At 36.2% G+C, this 20175-nt stretch overlaps 1 protein-coding gene across 8 annotated transcripts in view; it reads left to right on the top strand.

Moving 5' to 3' along the window:
• Window positions 1-20175, top strand: part of BANK1 (B cell scaffold protein with ankyrin repeats 1) — a 160410-nt gene that overhangs the window by 36338 nt on the left and 103897 nt on the right. For all 8 annotated transcript variants that reach the window (XM_068942003.1, XM_068942001.1, XM_068941997.1 and 5 more), the window contains 4 exons: window positions 8084-8232; window positions 9923-10061; window positions 11382-11524; window positions 18948-19068. In XM_068942003.1, coding sequence (XP_068798104.1) covers window positions 8084-8232; window positions 9923-10061; window positions 11382-11524; window positions 18948-19068 — 552 coding nt within the window. The remainder of the gene's footprint in view (window positions 1-8083; window positions 8233-9922; window positions 10062-11381; window positions 11525-18947; window positions 19069-20175) is intronic.

The raw sequence follows: 20175 nt of genomic DNA, 5'->3' as shown, positions 1-20175 counted from the left end.
AAGATAGACCTCAGAATTACTTTCATGTTCATAACCTTAAAAAAAGAAAATAACCAAATGTTAGAAACCAAGCACAGTTTTCAGATACATCTAAAAGTAGCAGTCCTTATTGCGTTCCTGAGAAAGTAGTTTGCCTTTTAGCCTGCCCTAAAGGTCAATAGATTTTAGCTATTTCAAACAAAAGGTGGAAGTAAATTGCAAAGCAGCCTGTCCCCTAGTGAGTCAACCTTGCTGACAACTCACTTTTTTTTTTCTTTTTTAATAACAAGTATGTCTGGATTGAGTCTTTCTGCTGACAGTAGCTGTGGCAGCATGGGATAAGGAGCTACATGGTCTCCTAGATAGGCAAGACCCATATAATTTAGAGCTCTACAGGTCAAGAACAGCATCATAAATTTCATCCAGGGACTGATAAGACCCCTGTGCGGGTATTCAGCCTCTGCTGTCATGCTCAGAGCAAGATATGCTATTTGATAAGTGAGCTGCCACAGCCAAGCCAGCTTCAGTTACCAGATTGATTTAAAGGATGCTATGATGTGGAGCACATCTTCTTGTGTCAGTAAAGGTTTGGATTCCCTTAATTATATATATCCTATATTTTGAATTGCGTGAAGCTGAGGATACCACCTACCACTGTCTCTGCCCCCACCCTTCCCAATGCAGTTGTTAAAGGACTCTCCAGTTATGTTAAACTTCATGCCTTTCCAGCCATGTCATTTCTAGAACTTGAAAGGCTGTAGAGAAGAATATTCATCAATAGAATAGCTTCAGACATGGTCATATGGGAAAAATTTGGCTACTTACTAATAGTTCCTTGAGAGTGATCTGTAAAAACTTAAACTCCCATTTGGCCTCCAATTTCTTGCAAGATGTGCTTCCCTGAAGTACGATTTGATTTTGAAACATCCCCATCTAGCTGTATTTTTTTCACCTGTGTAATTCAAAATGCAGTCATGTGCCACTTTTGCATCCAAGCACAGTGTGCAGTTTGGGCCAGGCTGTTTATATGAGGCTTGGCTTGTAGTTTAGTGATAATATGGCCCCTAGGCAGGTAAAGCTAGCCCCTTTGGAAATAATAAAGAAGGTGTGGGACCCTCTTATGAGACAGACGAGTTTTGGAGAAGATTTTCTCCCCAGCATTGGAGGCTTCTATTACCTTTTCTTCTGCAGTGGTAATCCGAGTCAGCAGCTGGAGGACAACTTGTCTCTGTTCTTGTTGCGACATCATGTCTCTTAGTTTTGAGGCAATGTTTGGTGCTGTACAATTCTTCAGTGAAAAAGAGGTGAGATATGTGTATGCAGTCCTCCATGTACCCTGCTAGAAGACCCTTTTCAGAAGGCTTCCACGTTCTTCAATTTTTGCCTGAACTTCCACAACTGCTAAGTGTCCCAAAACAAATGTTTGTATTGGTAGGTCTTCTTTCAATGGTATAGTTATCTGTATCCACAACTGTCATTGGTACCACAGAGACCTGGAACAAAAATCCGAAAGCGTTCTCACTTTGGTAGAACTCCATTAACTTGAAGTGGAAAGATGAGTTCTTTAATAAAATGTGAGACTTAAATTATCTGAGAACTGTCAGTTCACACAGACAGTCAGCCTTCAGTTTGCCTCCCTCTAGAAAGCAGGCGGGCTGGAAGTATGTAGAATGTAGAAAATGGGAGATAGGAGTCTTTGGCTTCATTAACAGTTATGCTTAGCATGTAAATGACCTCAGGCAGGTATTTATTATTTCCAAACCAACTGGTGCACCTAATAGTTTAGAAACTCTTTGGGATAATCTAACTATGTGTCTAATGCTCAGCAGACTGGTCATATTAGTTGTACTGCTCTGCATGGAAATCCTAGATATAACTGCGATAAAAATAATAAGTAATGAGAATTGTTGTGTAGTAAGATATAGAGTCTGTCTCAATAAACTTCTAATTTTAATGTATGCATCCAAGCTGAAATACTGGTTGTGTTTAAGGCAAATCTTTCTTTCAAGCCATAGTCCAATTAGGTACTGATTAATTGTCGTAGCCTTAAATTGTCTCTGAATATACAGTTAAAATCATAGGAAAGTGTGTGTATGTGTATATATATATATATGTATATATATATATATATATATATATAAAATCTGTAAGTTCATATAAAGTTTTTCTTAAAGATTATTGATAAGTGCATGGTTAATTGCTTTTTTGAAGGCAGGATTTTTTGTTTATACTATCAGATCCAATTTGGATACACATAATAAGACTTTTATATTGCCTTTAGATGGTTTTATGATGGCTCCATTAGGCTATAAAGAGAGTGATAAGCTGTTATGTACAAACATACCTGATCATTGTAAGAATAGGTGGGTATGCACCTTTGCAATCAAATGTAGGTACAAACAGTTTATTATGTGCCTATATGTATATAGTAACGGCATAAAACAATAGGTTTGGGGGAATTCCAGGGATTACTCTGTTACAGTAGAGAAATAGATGTGAATGTAAATTGCAGCACCATCAGTTGCTAAAATAACATAAACAACAACTCCAAATACTCTGAAAAGGAAACACTCGTCTTCATAGCTTTTGAAGGAACTGTCAGGCTGATGCTTATTTGCAAGAAAAATTGCTCACCACAGATAAACTAACAGAGCCACTTTGGAGACATGGACAAAATAGCTAACTCACAGAAAACTGCTTTTTTTTGACAGATGAGCTCAACCATGTAAGCAGAAACTGGGATGGAAGATGATTTTTGAGGAAAACAAAGATTATTGTCAATATATTTGCAAAAGATAGATGATTCAGCATAGGGAGAAACGTAATCAAACACTAGTGCAATAATGAATGCATTTCCCTTGGTCTGAAACTTATACGTGATAGAAAACAAATGAAAGAAATTAAGATTTCAGTCAGATGTTTATATGTTTGAGTGTGTATTTAATCACTTTCTGTGATTTTTAGAAACCTTTAAATTCCCAAGACCCCTCTCACCATCAGGAAAATAAAACCTTTTCAGCAGAGCAGAGAAGGGGATGGGATTGGAAATTGTATCTTAGCAAGGGCTTATGGTAGAAAATGAATAAATGAATAAACCTCAAGTTCATGCTGCGTGAAACAGGCTTACTGAATGAGGCCTGATGTGGTGGATGTTTTCTTCCTCCACGTTTCTCACAGCCTTTCTCAGGTCATTTGTGGAGCAATTTATGCAGTGTAAGGTTATCTTTGATTCCCACTCTGCTGCACCTTCTGCTCCGGCCATACAGCCTTTAGAAATAGCTGTACTTTAAGAGCATTAACTTTCATAATTGTCTCTCATGAACTTAACGTGGATTGCAAGAAGAATATGATATGCATAAATCCTTTTTCCTGATTTCTCCACATAATAGAGGGTTACCTTGTTTTTCTGTACAGCTGTACTTGCCTAGATTGTCTCCATCTTCTGCTCACCATTCATGAATGTGTTTGACTTTAAGCTTTTGAATAGTAAACAACTCAATTAGCAGATCACGAGCACACACGAGCATATTTTCCGTTATATCTCACAAAACGTAGTGGAACTACCTCTGCCCATACTTGCGCTTGGGAGTATTAGGTGGGATCAGTCATGCACTCTAAATGGTCTGCTGAATCTAAGTGCCCTTCCCTGTGGCCTCTTTGTTTTAATCTTTGACACCACAACACCATGACTTTTTTTTTCACATGGCAAGTTGACCACATGTGCTTAATCACCTTTCCATTCCTTGTCATATTCCTAACCTGACTTGCCCTTATTTGTCATCGTCCTCACTGTGTGATCTAGGGGATATATGAGGACCGTGTTTGCTAGTGTATGTTTCAGTTCCTCAGCTAGCACTGTTTTAGTAAGGCTTAAGATAGAACTGAAATTCAGTACTGTCTGCAAGCATTTTGCCTTTGTAAAAGCGGCTGTGAAACTCATTCCATGAGTGGCCTTAGAAAACATATAAATCTTTCGTAGGTTTATAAAAGTATGTAAGTCTATCTTTCATAAGTTTTCTGCTATTTTTAATAACCCAAATCTGTCACATACATTGTTGATTCAAAACATGTAGCAAGTACCAAGTGTTCAAAACACTGAGACAATTTATAATCCTCATGTAGACTGCAATAGCGCTAATTAAAAGCATATATGAAAAGTTAGAACTCCTTTTTTGGGAGGAGGTTGGATGTGACATGAAAGTGGTTCAGAAGCCATGGTGAGGCATTAATTGTTGAATTCACAAGAAACTGGAAAGGCTTCATTAAAATTTGTCAGTTTATGCAGAGCAATGCAATTTCAAAGTCATTTCCTGAATTCAGTTAAAAATGTGGAATTGAAAGTGATAGTGTATTCCAAAAGGTTTTGTATAAAATATACTAAATTGGTGTATTAAGTTTTATGAATTAAGAAGGAAGACTGAAGTTAAATTGCAAACACCAGTACTGTGCCCAATTAAATGAATTACTGTTACAGTAAATGTATGTAATATTTGATTACATAAATATGAGCTTAAATTTAAGATCAGTCCTTTCAATGTGATGGTCAGTGATAGATATCGGTAAAAAGCAAGCCAAAAAAAGCAGCCTATGTGTTAGACTATTACCCTCTATAAAAGACTATAATTCCCAGCAGCAGTACCCTGAATACTCCAGGGAAGAGTATCATAGATTCTCTTTCTTTTTAGCTCATAGTGCTTTCTAAGCAACATTAGATATTGTTAGTATTTCTTATACTTCAGTCTTACAAGAAAGAGTACATTTTTAGTCATCCGTTATTTTAATCGTTAGTGCCACATTGTAAGAACCTCACAGATAGGTCGCTATATATAAAAGCTTAACAGAATACATTCACTAAGCAAGAAATACTCTGTAATAAATCCTCTGTCTTAGAGGTTCCAACATTGTAACAATGCTCCTTTTATGTTTTGTTTAAGCTGATCTATATGCGCAGCTGTAAATTCTTGTTAAAAGATTATTTTTCTGAAAGCCTTAGTAATTAATGGCATTCCCTAGCCATCACTTGCAAAAGCTGCAAAGAGGATTCGTACTGAAGATGTCCAAAATTCAAGTTTTCAAAAGACTTGTACATCAGTCAGCACCTTATATCCACATTAAACACAAATGCTTTAGAGAGCTCAGGGATGTAACAGACCATATCTACATACGCATACTCCACCTACCTTACTAGAATCTCATTAGGTGGTATTAATCCCTTAGAAGCTACATTGTTTTAGCTAATGCCACTAAGCTAAGGTTTGCTTAATCGCTGGTGTATTGCTTGTTCAGCATCTACAAATAGCACTTCATTTTGTGGTTTTGTGTTCCACACCGTTTTTAGGGTCAGTACTGTTGAGACTGTTAGTAGGAATTTGAATGCTGAAAACGGGGTTCTAGAGCTTAGCAACTAAATAGGTGGTAGTGATGATATAGATTCCTGTTAGTCTTAAACTGCTGTACTTCTCTTTCATTTATACTTACATAATGTGGACCTGACATATACTGAAAGAGGTCTTCCTTGATGATTTTTAGCTAATGAATTGCTAACAGTTTTCACAGTCAGCAGGGGAATCCCTCATTCTCTTAAATACCAAAGTCTTTGATATAAGAGCCACGTTTCTTAACAATTTATCTAAACTCTAAAGCAATGTAATCCCACTACTGACTGGACTGAAGTCCTGCTATTGTAGTTATATGTCACTATGCATAATAAAAATATTAAAATGTAATTAATGTGGGGAAAAAAACTTCACCCTAATTCAAATCAAAGAGTTAGGCAGTGAAGGCACTGGCCTTCTCAGTAGGTGAATTATTGCAGATATTAAAAGGTGGAACCAACTACTTTCATTTTTGATATGTAGATTGAAGACTGTAGAAAGAAAGTTATCATGAATTTCACATAGATTGGAATGTGTCCACACAACGCTCAGAGTGTGGCAGGAAATTTTTCAGAAGAACAAGTATGCGCCTCGTATGAGCTGTCTTCTGAAATAAGTTCCATGTGCTTTAATATAAGATTTATGAGTGACTTAAAATATGAACACAGACTATTCTTAAAATACGTCATGTGGGCATATGTTGTCCTACACAAGGCTGTAGTAGTTTTCTTCTGCAAGAGTTCAGGCCTCTCAAACTCCTTCTGAAGGGCAGTGCTGAATAAGGTCTAGTCTACAGAGTGATAGTCAGAGAACTTACTTTTTTGAGCTGGATTAGTTACACTGCATTAAGCTGGGTAGACTCTCATTCAGAATCAAAGTAACCTTCATTCAGTTTAGTTTTTTTCACTTTCAAAATAAATTAAAGCAAATAAAAACTATGTCAGTTCTGCAAAGTATAACTCTGCAAAGGAGCTACATATAGTTCCAGTGCAATTTTACTAATCTACACTGAATTCAGAGCTTAACTTCACATTTAGTTTGCCTCAAAGTCATGAGGATATAAGCAGAAGCGGGCTGGGGAAATTTTAGTAGCTGGTGATGAGCACTGAACCACCCACCATAGAAGTTCAATCAACCTTTAGCTTCCTCTACAAAGCATAGACAAATGAGATATTTATTTCTTTTATAACAATCAAAACTCATCTCTGAAAAGAAGCATATATATCAGACACAGCATACCCGAATTTCTCTGCTACGTTTCCTGGTATAGCTTCACTTAGTAGGTGCATTTATTATTAAAATCTATGCCTTCCTTAGCAAGGCAAGGTGGATAAGGAGAAGGGACATTAATTTTAGACAAACTGATATAGCTGGGGTAATAAAGACAAGCAAGAAGTGGGGAAAATGATAGTAAATTACTAGTACTGATGCTCAATGGGAAAAGTTCTGTGCCATTCGGGAGCACTTTGTGGTCTGTGTACCTCAGTCACTTGGTTGCTTTTGGGAAAAACTCGAAATGATTTTGGTCTGAGCAGAGCTAAATTGCTCCTGCTCGGTATTCCTCCCATCATTAATTTATATTAATATTCTACATCCATTTAAGAGGAAAAGATGTGCCTGAAAGTTATTTGTGTCCTTGAATGTAATTGACTGTGAGTGTTCTATAATTTACAGTAATATAAGATACTGTTGATGTCTCTCAGGATATTCTCTCATCAGCCAGTGTGGATTTTTCAACTCTGTGAGCTGCTTAGAATAATATCATTAATCTAACTAGGTGACTGCAATATACTGGATAATCCTGCTTGATGAAGAGCTGTTCTCTGAGATCGGTGGGAAGAATGTTTTGTACAGGATAATAGTCAGTAGAATGTCTGGAAAGGAGTAGTAATAATACAGCTGAGAAGTAGCAGGTGTGAAGAATAGCTTTTCTAAAACACAGCCTTAGTCAGAGCTCTGCAGATGAGGTTGTCAGTTCTTTTATATTTCCTCATTAAAATTCTGTGATTTGGTGAAGGATTCACTATAGGCTCTTGGGCCTATCTTGGTACTGTAGAACAGAAAAGAAGCTAGTTGCAAGCTACCTATCTGATTGGCATAGTGCTTCCAAACCCAGAATATAGAATGTCCTACAAAAAAATGTATAACTTCAGTTCTTCATCTTCATCTTTTGTACATGAAGGAAAGCAAATACCATGGAGTCTTTGTGTTAGGGAAATGCCCTGGCTATTATCATAGTTATATGTTCACTAGTATCACTGCACTCATACAAATTCTTCCTGTAGACAAATGGGCTGCAAATTGCAGAAGTGTAGCATATCCATGTTTAAGCACGGGAAAAGCAAGAGTACTGAAAATCCCAGTTTATCCTAGTTTATGCTGTCAGAAAAAAGGCTTGTTGTATCAAAACTACAAAACTGGCTGACCTCTGTGACATCACTGGTCACAGAAACTTTGGTCAGAAGGCCCATGTCTATTTTAACTTCAATGAGACTAAGCATATGAGCACAGCCTATTCATACAGCTAAAGACTGCAGGATGAGAACTTTAGAGGGAAGCTCTTCGTTAGAGGGGAAAACCTTGCCTCATTTGAATTAAAGAGAATTTTGCCCTTAATGTGTCTCCCAATGCCATGTGAATCTCTAATTAATGTTGTAAACCACCTTACTGCCATGTTTTATTTATCGGGGATGATTAACAATATCTTCATTCCATATTATTTATTTCAGGTTACCAGAATAACACCAATGTTAACTTGTCAAGTATCAGAGGAGCATCAGAAGAAACAGATCTTTGTTTGGAAACAGGGGTAGTTTCTGAAACATTAGAAACTAATCGACGATCAGCGTTGGTGCTTCCAGCTAGGATATCATGTGAAGTAAGCTTTTGGGATGGTAAAATCTGTGGGATAACACTTTTCATCTACTCTCCCTGCTATAATCTCATTCATACTCTGTCCATTTTGGGAACAAATCACAAATGAGGAGCCAAAATGAGAGTGCATCTAGGCTGCGGTGAGATGTATTTTGCCTTCCTTTCACATCCATACTGCAGCCAAAAGATTTGCAAATAAAATAGATTTGAGACAGCTTCTGAAGGATTTTATCTCTATTAAAATTTTTTGGCAGTTTGGGGTAGAGATATTACTGTCATTGGGACTTCAGAGGGAGCATGAAGGCAGGGACTTCTCAAGAGATGTGAAGTGTCTCTTGGGAAGAACCAGTGATGGGTGTATTGGTACCTGCATGCTTGTCTGAGTTAAAGAGTGCTTGTGTGCATGCACCTGGTGTAATTTTAAGTTGAAATCAGAAATATTTGTATATGCATATCTGCATGCATTTCCAATGAACACAGATGTTCATATGTGTTTATTTTTAATCAGGGTTGCTGTGAGAAAATATGTAAGAATGTAAACAGAAGTAGTACAATAGCCAGTGCTACACTCCTTTACATACATAGTGAATAGGCATAGTCAGATATGAAGGTTGCCATGTACATGGAAATGTCACGTATTTGTCAGTAGCCCATTCCATATGTCAGGCCTTGTTGATAGATTGTCAGCTGAATAACAAAAGACATGATATATTTTGACCTGTTTTGCTCTCTTACAATACAGGTTGAGTTCTCTATAAATTACTCAAAAGCCTGAAGGCTTTCAAAGAGAGTTGCAACTGGCCATCTTTAAAACAAATATAATCTAGAAAAATGCTATTAACTCTGGTAGAAATCTGCGTTATGGAGATTGAAATAGTATTATAAAGGATAGAGTCTTATTAGAGAATTGTAACTCATGGATTAAATCTCTTTCTTCTGCTCATCAAAGATTAGAGTTTCTCCGGTGGCATAAGTGTATATTTTTTCCACTGAAAATCAATAGAAGTGCCACATAGCAACAACCTAAATTCAAAGGGGAAATAAACAGAACAAAATTGTAGGTCAGTATGTCAATGTAAATCACTACAATTTAAACCACTGTCACTTGTACTTGGAGATGTTGAAGTGTGAACCTAAAAAGGGAGAACAAATAACAGGCATAAGAAAATGCTTCATCCTATAACTTCTTGCTAGTTCTTTTTCTGCCTCAGTCTACCTAAGACGACTTTATAAAATTGTCTTTCAGAGATGACTTATACCCATTATTTCCTTGTTGAGACTGTTGAAGTTCTAAGGGAGTATAATTCCCTCTGGTTCAGAAGGCAATAGAGCGTTATGGCCTCCCTTTACTCACTGTTTCTGTGTCACTTTACTGTGACACAGTCACTTTTTTGTGTTCACTGTAAGAATTTAAGTGAGTCTAAAGTATCCTAGGTTCTTATTACGCCAGATGTCTTTTTTCTAGACTATAAAGTAAAATGGTCTTAGAAAAAGTAATCATACATCTACATATGTCTTTTAAGTACTCTTTTAAAATATTATTATGTAAGCTGAATTCAAAATGCTACATATTATAATGTGTTATATGAAGCTATTGTTAAAAGAACTTTCTGTTCAATGTATGTTTTAATTTGCGTTTTAACTTTCAGTATTATTGAGTGAAGGACTAATGGAAACCTATTTTGATTTTATAGAACCCTGGTGAAATATTCATTTTGTTGAAAGATGAAGTAGATGATGAAACTTTAGAAATTGAATTCATAGCCGACGATCAAAGAATTAGGACACAGCCAGCCCCTTGGAATCAGAAGGTCAAGTACATGAAAGCCTTAGGTAAGAGACAATTTCTTTACCTTTAAGTAAACAGGAAATGTTGGTCTCCCTTCGCTTTTTCTGATAAGTAGTTTCACTTCCCACTAGACTCTAATATTACTTTATAGGTGTTTCCTGTACATGGGTTTTGCATACAGAACATTTCTTTTATTAATAATGCAGAGAATGATTTATGGGAAACTAAGTTGTGTTAGATTGTTTTTGTGTGGTTAAATGGCAGGTGGCAGTCTTAAAATGTCATTGATTAGTCACAGATTAGCATTCTTCAAAATTACTGCCATAAAATGCAAAGCTAATATTCTTTTCTTATTACTGTCTTACTAAGATGTTTCATTTTATATCTAATGCAGTAAATTTGGTTATACTCCTCTCTATAATTCTTACTGACACAGGAAATCATTTTTCTTTATTTTTTCTTTCTTAAGATTTTAAAAATATTGCAATACAACAGTAGATAGGGGGAAAAAATGTATGCTGAAGTTTTGAACTAGGGCTTCTTGGAGCTACCTTTGGGTGACTCAAGTGTGTGACCTGATTTTCATCCTGAACGCTGTCCATGCGTCCTGAGAGCTGTTTAGTATTGTGAGAGTTGTTTAGTATTCTGTAGTTCGGCCCTTTTATGTTTTCAGGGTTGCGCACTTGGGTCCTTCTTTTGTAGAGAGAGTTAGAATCTTTAAAAAAAACTGTGCTAGTGCTGGTATGCTACAGCAGGATTCCTGGCATGATGAATACTAATGAATTATAAAATATGCTCATAAAGAGGGCTCACACTGCATACTCAGAGCAACTCATGCTTAAGTAACAGACTGTACAAATGCCTCTTTCCTTAGCTTTTGCTAGGTAAACAACTGGAATGGCAGTAATTATACTGCAGTCTAGTTCAGATCCAATTTTGAGAACCTTGCCTACAATTAAGAAAATATTTCAAAAGAAAAGTATCAGTTCTGCAGTTTGTAATAAATGAACCTTTCGTTAATTTGTAGGCATAAGGGAGCTGATTATAGGTCATTAGTCCATCAGCAAGATGTTTGAAATGTGAAGCATACTGTTTTCATCACTTTTCTAACTTGAAGGAGTACAGTGGCTTTGTTTTGTAAGGGTTTACAGAGATATATTCTCTTTTGTCAGTTTTTGAATGTTAAACTGAAAGACCTGGATAAAAGCCTGACTTCACTGAATCATTTGTGAAATGCAAATCCTGTTCATCACCTCTATGCATTTTCTGTGATATTTTCCTCTGTTCTTTTACTCATTCCTGGAGACCTCTGGTCTGGGACTGTGAAATATTTTCAGCTACTGTTCTGATTTGTGTTTTGTAAGATTTTCCTCCTGGCCCTGTATATGTAAATGTCTACTGCGGGGGAGTCATTAAGGCCACAGCACAGATCGAATACTATACTGCACTAGAGGAGATTGAGAATGTTCTCAAAAAAGTGGCTGACCCAATAGCTTTTGCTTGTCAGGTAAGTTGACCTCTGCATTAAGTTAATATGAAATGAAGAGTGTAAGTGCCAATATGAGCTAAGGCAACATGCACTGTGCTGTAAAGACTATATTTTGATTGCATAGTAATGAGTAATGGCTCAATAGTAGGCTCAGGATTAGAGGCCTGTCTTTGAGATGTCTAGTTGTAAGCAAATCAGACAAGTGAAAACAAATTTTCTCTCTTTTTTGTTTTTGCTGTTGTTTAGACAATGACATAAATATTCCTGCTGCTGTGTATACCCAAAGGATAACATCCTGCATTACAGAGGATGAAAATAATAACAAATAATAGTACTTAAAACTACCCCTCTCTCCATTAAAAGTATTCTTCTGAGTGTGTTCTAAAACCAATAGAAACAAGTAATTTTAAATCACATTGTATTTAGAGGATTATTATTAATTCACCAATAAACAGATTTTTTGTGGCATAATTTATATGGAAAACATTAGGTTGCTATTCATATAGAGTCTGTATACAGCTGCTGAATTATCATTCATGTGGTTTGCTGGTTGCCATGCAGATTCTTTGCATATGTTTGGAAGAATTCAGGTTTTGAAGCTGGGCTTCAAATCAGCACGGCAGACTGCAGTGCTCTGCAGCATCTCCTTTGCTAATGGCACATACAAAATAATAAGAAAAGAAAGCATATATTAACAAAGGATGAAATCTTAGGTATCATTTGTTCAATGGTGGGTAGCTCGAGTAGACTTGACATGATGTCTATATTGTAATTGCAAAGTCAGAACACAAATAATAGTCTGTTTTTCCAATGCAGACAGCCTCATTTTCTTGTGACAAATCTACCTTATCTACCACCTAAGGCATTACACTCATAACGAAAGGATTAATAAAAAATGATGTATTGCATTATTAGTATTCTGTTAAGGATCGGAGTAGATTCCCTCCACATACAATTCATTTCATTTCTAAGAAAATAGGCTTGTTGCACAATAAAAATAGTGTAACTCTAAGTACAAGTGCATTCTTAAAATCTTTATAGCATCTATCATTCTGTAAGCTGTAGATTAAAGGACATTGAAATTGAGCTTTCTACAGAAGTGATTTAAAATTTTATGCTTAAGTGTGTCATAATGACTTAAAAATTATAATTAACATGATAACCTAGATACCTACAGCACACCTGATATTCCCGCTGGAGATTTATTTGTGTCATTCAGGAGTTTGACCCTTCGTTTAACCAGCGTGACTAATATTTAGTAAGATCCATGCAATTCAAATTATATTCAAATATAAAAATAATTCTATGCAGAGCAGTAGTGCACACTAGGAAATACAGCTGCAGTGTGGTATGTTTAACAATTTTCTCACCTTTTCTCATCTGTATTATAAGCAGGGGCTTAAATGAGGATGCACTGTATGCCTGGCTCTTAATTTTACTTGTTTTGGCAACTGAAAAATTAATGCTGAGAAAAGTTTTATAATCAAGTGGTACAATCCAGACAATATCAGGGCTGTTCTGTGGGAAAGGGTATTAGTGGTAATTCATTTGTATGTGTGTTTATGTGCTGGCAGATTTGTCATTGCATTTAATTGTACCTATTGGGCCTTGGTGTGAGGTAGATTCACTGGCTAGGTAGTTGAACTATTTCTTCATACTTTTTAAAACTTTTGAACACTCATGTAAATATGATTTAATGGCAGTAAGATACATAGTAAAGTTGCAATTTACAGAACATGATTTGACTTAATCTTAAAAAGCGTAGTCACGCAAGGGAAAACAAAACAGCCTTGATCTAATTAGAATTCCCATCAAGTAGCAGGAGTAGTAGTAACTTTTATTTAACCAGGATAATTAAAACCTTTGAGACTATCAACTTATTTGCAAAAGTATCCTGAGGCAACAGTGGTTTATCTATGCATAGTAACAATCAAACACAATGGAAAACAAAATTAAGATAAAATAGAAAAGCTTACAGCAATTATTAATCAAAGCAGTAACGTTCTGTCGTTTAAAGAAAAGTTTAAGAGTTTCACAAATGTTTGCAAGCTGAGAAGTAGCTCCTTATTAAAATTTTGTGATGAAAGCCAATTACTACACTTAATGCATACCAAAGATACAATGCTTGGGTAAAACACTTTTTTATTATTGTGCATTGTATTGCTGACCTTTCCAATTACTTTAAGTTAGTATCAACAATGAGATTATTTTCCCTTTCTCCCCTGCCTCCCCAGTCAGTAAACCCAAACAAACAAAAAAACCCAATGATTAGGCTTATAGCCACCTGTTCCTGACAGCCAGATCAAGGGGGACTAACAAAATATACCACTGTTGTACCAATTGGATTCCTCTTTTTAGACAGGAATTGAAGGTTAACACCAGCTCAATTGTTAGATTAAACATACTTTAACTTTAAGATTATTACAAATCATGTTTTCGAATGAAATTCTTTGCCACATGTGCTCCATTATATTCTGTTTCCCGTATTTGTCTGAATTTTTGAAAACATTTACCAACATTAGCAAGACATTTCTAACAACCCAATAAATATTTAAAATGTAAGAAAATAAGTAAAATAAAAAGTGAAACAAAGTTCATTGTAAAATTTTTAAAAGAAAACAATATGACATTTTATATTAGTGTGGAAATCACACTTACTACATCATTATGCTGAATGTACTTGCTATCAGAACGTATGAGATAGGACGGAAGTTAAAGGCCATGAATTTTTTGTTCTCTCACTTTCGTATAATTCTGCTTTAAGTAAATTATCTTAAGGTTTTTGTGTTCTTATAGTAACCCTGCATACAGACCTGATCATAAGGTCCTTGTAATTTATTATTAAACTTTTTCATATTTCATTTTTTACTCTTCATCAACAGCATTCTGGTGGTTTTATATTGTGTATTGATTTTTCTCTCTGACTTTCGACCAAACACAAGTATTGATTCAAATATTTAGTGCTGAGGTTTTCTGGGTACAGATTTCATAGGTTTTTTTAAAAAAAAGACGGAAACAGCCATTATCATTACTGAAACTGAGATTCATGTTAATTTGAGTGACTCAGAGTATCTAGAGAGTTTTAGAAATCTTTCTGACAACTTTGGTTGAATAATATTCCTGTGATTCTGAGAGACTTGATCCATCAAAAGATGTTTTTATCATAGTCATCAAACAGGAGTCCAGTTACAGTATATATTAAAAAAAGAAGAATAAAAATAAACTGCAATCTTTCTATGCAAACTTGTAAGAAATGGCTGTATGTCTTATGCAGTGATCGTATGTATGTGCCTTAACTTGATCCCCTAAGATATTTCCCTTGAAACTATTTTAAATGATTTTCAATCTTCTAAGTCATATCAGCAACTGTTATTTTAAAATATTTCTTTCTTTCCCTCTAAATAGGAAATCTTTCCATATTCCATCAGTGGGTGAAATTGTCAGAAACGCCTGTGATTTTTAAGTCTTGACCCCTTCTCTTTGTCAGAGGTGATCTAGGTACTTAGGTGCATATAAAGTAGTGTCTGATATGTAAGAACTACTGAAGTAGTTCATCTTTTTGTAAATATGACCTTGTTAATAAATCTGAAACCAGTGAGAAATATGTTAATTTACTGGCTGTGTACGCTGTGTTTCACTGGCCCACATATTCAGGGTTTTGTTAACAGTTATTAAAGAAGGTAGGTCATGATTCACAGAAGTACCAAAGCATGTGCTTGGTCTTTTCCTTTTTTAAGAATGTTTTCAGAAGCCCAGGTGTGATGGACATCACTCAGGGCATCTCTGTTGTTCCCAGCTGTTTCCTATTGCTTAGGGGGAGCAGAGGGGAGATAGAGATGCAGAGAGTGCCATCACCTGGGGAGGTACTGAGCAAGGACAAGCTTCTGGAGGCTGGACTTAGGGCATATAGTAGCTCTTGCAGAAGGGCTGAGACTGTAGGGAGGAGCAGGGAACAGCCGGTTGTGCCTCAGAGGGCCTGGGAAGAGCTGCTTGGAAACTTGCTGAGTTAATTGTGAATGAGTCCTAGAAAGAAGAGCTTGCCTACAAGGAGAAAGTAGTGCTTTTACTTCTTTTTTGTCGTGTTTTAACTTTTTAATTCTTTATTCACCTTTCTTGAAGCTTAGGCTTCCCTTATAATGTGCTTAGCTTTAAGTGCAATCCTACTTCTTTTGGCTTTGGGGAGGCTTCATCAGGATCTTTAGGTGCATAGTGTTGGTGGCGTTTCTCAGGAAATGCTGTAGAAGCTGGCATGAGGTATATCAAAATATGCAAATGCAGTGTTTCTGGAGTCTGTGAGTGCTCTGGAGCAGGAATGGGTAGTGGAGTTTAAGTCCCTAATCTGAATTCCTAAGTGGGGGAGATGACCTTTATGTTGGTGTGGAGCTAGCTGGATAGCATTGAATAGTCATATTGCTACTTCTGTTTCACTGCTATTTCTTCTAGTATCTTCACATAACTAATGGAACAGAAATCAGCATTGTTTTTAGACCCTCCTATATGTGACATGGAAGGCATTAACATAGCTTTATATATATATATATATATATATATATGTATGTAAACTAATTTTTCTTACAAAGCCTTTGTTGTAGAGTAGCAGAGCAAAGCTAGTTGTTATGAGTGGTTAACAAGATAACTTATTAAATCGTGGCTTGAGCCTTCAGACTTCAGATACCTGGAGGAAGAGACAAAATTTGAGGGAAAAACTTAAAATTGCACTGTGACAACTGTATCCAAGAGGCGTTATGCCTGACTTTGATGTTAAAAGAATGGAGAGGCAGGTCAATGGAAGACAGACCTGTTAAAGCGTGGAAAGTTTAGCTCCAATACCATCTGCTGCCTTTGGAAGGCTGGTCAGTCTAACTCCTGCCTTGGCAGCTTGTAGCAACTGAGCCAACTTGATGTGGCAGAGATTAAGCCATGCAAAGTTTTAGGGCGTTAAGAGTTTTGCTGCAAGTTCCTCAAGTTGTGCACCCTCTTCAACATGGGAACTTGCTCCATTTCAAACAAAGAAACGTTGCTTTATCCTCTGTAAGCGTGGTTGTTTGAGTGTAATGTAAGAGCTATATGCTCTTAAGCTACTCCTCCCCCCCAGATTTCTGGCTGAATAAAAGAGGAAAGGAAGGATCATGGCTCTGCTCATATTTAAAGCAGAGGAGCCTTGCCTGCAAGGTTACCTTGAATACTTTCTTAAGGGGGACTGCAGGGTCTTTATTTGGCTTTTGTTACACAAGACAGCCTGAAATGGACTCTGTCTGGAACTGCTTCTCAGGCATTTCGGGATAGATAATAAGAGAGATGTTTTCTCTAGCTGCAGATAGAGAGCTAGGTAGCTTGCAAAATGTTTAAGGTGCGTCCCTGCTGTTTTCTTAGGGTTTAAGAGAGGACTACAGTTTTCTTCTGTGCTCCAGACACATGCCATGGAAAACACAGAATATAAATATGAGGGAATTAAAATGTAACTTCAGATCAGATTTATCTAGAAGCCCACCTATATATAGTATATATGTCTGTGTGTATGTGTCTCTGTGTGTGTGTGTATATATATACATACACATATGTATTTCCTGTCTGTAAAGTGGAATTTCTACTATACTGTTGCTACTGTGTCCCTCAGTGAATACCAGTGGTTTTGAGCCACTTTTTGCCTGGTGTAACTTCTGCATATGCACTCATCTGAGCTAGTGTTATACCTTATTTTATGTCCTGCTCTAGGCTGAACCCTATTAAGATGGTACCAATGACAATACCATGCTTAAGAAAACCTTCTTGGGATAAGGAAGAATAATATGGTCTCCTAATTGGATTCTAATATTTTTCCTCTTAGTAATATTTTAATTTCTTGTGGCTAATTACTTCATGTTAATAATTTTTTGATAGATATTAAGTTCAGGGTAGGGGGAAGGGAGCAGGCTGCATATCCTTTCTCCGTTCACTCTGTAAACCTGGTATACGGATTATATCTCTATTTTAGAACATGCCTTTAAAGTATTTTTCTACAAAGAGTGCTTTAGTTATTGAGAACTAAAAAATATATTCAAATTATTGAATAACATACAGAGAATATTTAATGTGGCAGTGCAGAAAGGGTAAATTATGGAAAAAATAGGTCTCTCAATTTATTAAATATAACACTTAATATGTATGATAATCAAAATTGGAAGGGCAAGTGATAATTATGGGAAAAATAATCATATTTTATTACTGCTAGCTCCCCTGCTGCACAACCTTGTCTTCAAATTTCCAGGTCATTCCCACAGAACTCAGTGAAACTCTATCCTGTCTGTGTATCCAGCTTTATTTCTGACTGCATCATACTCACTATTATTTTCTTATTCACTTGTAATAGCCTCAGAAACTAAACTACATGTTTCCTCAGTAGGAACCCCTGTCCTTTTCTCCTCACTATGCCTGTCACAGGGTTTGGGTTTTTTTGTTTGTTTGTTTTTTCTTCTTAAGTTTACGTGCTAAATGTGTCTGCATATATCTCTGTTAGCTATCTAAGAGCTGTTCCAACAAGCAGCAGTTGAGTTACGGGAAGACAAATTTCAGTGCATGGTTGCTGTCATCTGAGCAGAGCATACTAGCTCCTTGTGAGTGCTCCCCTCCTGTGGCTGAGCTGCTTTTGGTGCCCAAAGCCTTTCTACCTACAGGCAGTGCAGTGCGGACTGGCCTAGCTCTGTAGTACTCAATGTAAAGTATCTTCAGTGTTCAAATCCCTGTAGTCATACTTCTCTTCTCACATCAAGAGAAGGAGAGCTTAATTATGGTTACTTTGAGAGTCATTAGGAATAGATCTTGGCCTTCTGTCCAGAGAGAATTAGGCAATCAAATAACTATCTCACTACAGTCTGTGGGGTTTTTCCTTGTCTAAAGAATATGTATTTGGTAGGGAAGCTCATCTAACTGGTTGCATGCTATCCGTTTCTTAATCTGCCAGTTGATGTTAGACTATGGCTGATGCAACTGAAGTTTGTTTCCTGTCTAGTATAGTATGCAACCATAACGTAAAGGTTTCAGGTAACAGAGAACTACTAAATTCTTTAAGATCATCCTAGATTACTGCTGTAATTGCACCTTGGTTTCATTGGTACCTGGTATTTGTCAGAACAGCTCCTGGCTATTAAACTACATTGTCATAGCTAAATCAACAGTAGAGAAGTACAAATATTCCTGTCCTTACCTTTCCTTCAGAAATTCTCAGTCATGGCTGAACGTTGCTGTAATACCTGTTTCTCTTCAGTTGGGTCTTAATATCATGATCCTTCTATATCAGGCTACTTTTAGCATATTACTACTTTTTTATGGCTTTCAAAATATATACTGATCCTACTAAGAGCAAGTTTGTACTCATTGCATTTGAATAATTTGATTCACTAGAACAAACTTATGGAATAAAAATGTAACAAATGCTCGTGCTCTCTCTCTCTCTCTAAAACAGACTTTTAAGGTCTGTTCTGCAGAGAAGATGGACAATGTTTTGACTCTGTTACTGAAAAGCAAGATGTCTGCTTCTGAATTCAGCACATTCCAAAGTGAAGAAGAGCACCATCAACAAGCTAGTGAGTACTTTCTTGTATGCACTGATTAATAAGAAAAGCTTTAAATGTTTAAATTAAGGATGTTAGTGAAATGTGGGAATTCATAGTAAAGACACCGTAATGAGGAAAAACAAAGAGGGGGGAAAAAAATTAACCATTACTTCATGAGTCAGTATTAAGTATTTATATTGTTTGGGTGTTGGATCTGTTTTGGATTAATTGCAAATTGACAGCTCTGCACCTGTCCAAATCTATGTTTATGAAGAAAATAGGCAATAAGAGACATGATTAATAAAGAGAAGCCTATGCATTATATTTTTTACTAATTGCTCTTCAGCAATACAGTTTACACTTCATTTTCCTGAAATGTTTGATGAAGCAATCCAAAAAGTGAAAGACTTCCACATCTGAAGGGAATGAATGGCTTTTGAACTTGGAAAGCAGTAAGCATCTCTATTCATTTTAGTAACTGTGAGCTTAATAGTTTACTTTTTTCTGACCAAAAGGTAATTATATTTAAAATCCCAGTGAGTTAAGACAGGATTTGGCTATAAAATAGAAATAGACACACCATATGTGCAATTCACTAGGTTATAAACAGAAGCTACTGTCTAATGCCAAATGCAGAGTCCTGGTTGAATTCAGTTAACCATTTATTAAGGATGCAAATTTTTATTGCAGTAAACTGAAAATATGGTTTAGTTTATACTTTAAAAACATCATTATGATATTACTTTGGGCGTGTGTTATACCACAGCTTTTCCACAAGACTTGTAAAAGAAAACAAAAGCCAATAAAATTGATGTTTCTCTTTTGAAATAACTAAATATAGCAAGTTTGTATGGTAATGAGAAATAAGTGTTATATTAAATTTGAATATAGTGAGTTTATTTTTCTTAAAATCATAGTGCGTGTGCACAAAACAGGAGAGAGCCAACTCGAACATTACTTTCTCTTTCTTAGTCATCTCTTCTTCAATCACAGTCATGCTTCCTTTCATTTCAATTAAGGTCTGTCTAATAATGAAATTCACCTCTTTGTACTAGAGAAATATGATTCCAATACTCTTCAGTTGTATAAATGCAGTTAAATATGACTCTACATTGGTGGAAACCAACCAGCAGGATG

The sequence above is a fragment of the Struthio camelus genome, chromosome 4 (genome assembly GCF_040807025.1).
Source record: "Struthio camelus isolate bStrCam1 chromosome 4, bStrCam1.hap1, whole genome shotgun sequence".
NCBI lineage: Eukaryota > Metazoa > Chordata > Aves > Struthioniformes > Struthionidae > Struthio > Struthio camelus.
Note: the sequence above shows the minus strand (reverse complement) of the source record. Positions and strands in the feature narration are given on the sequence as shown.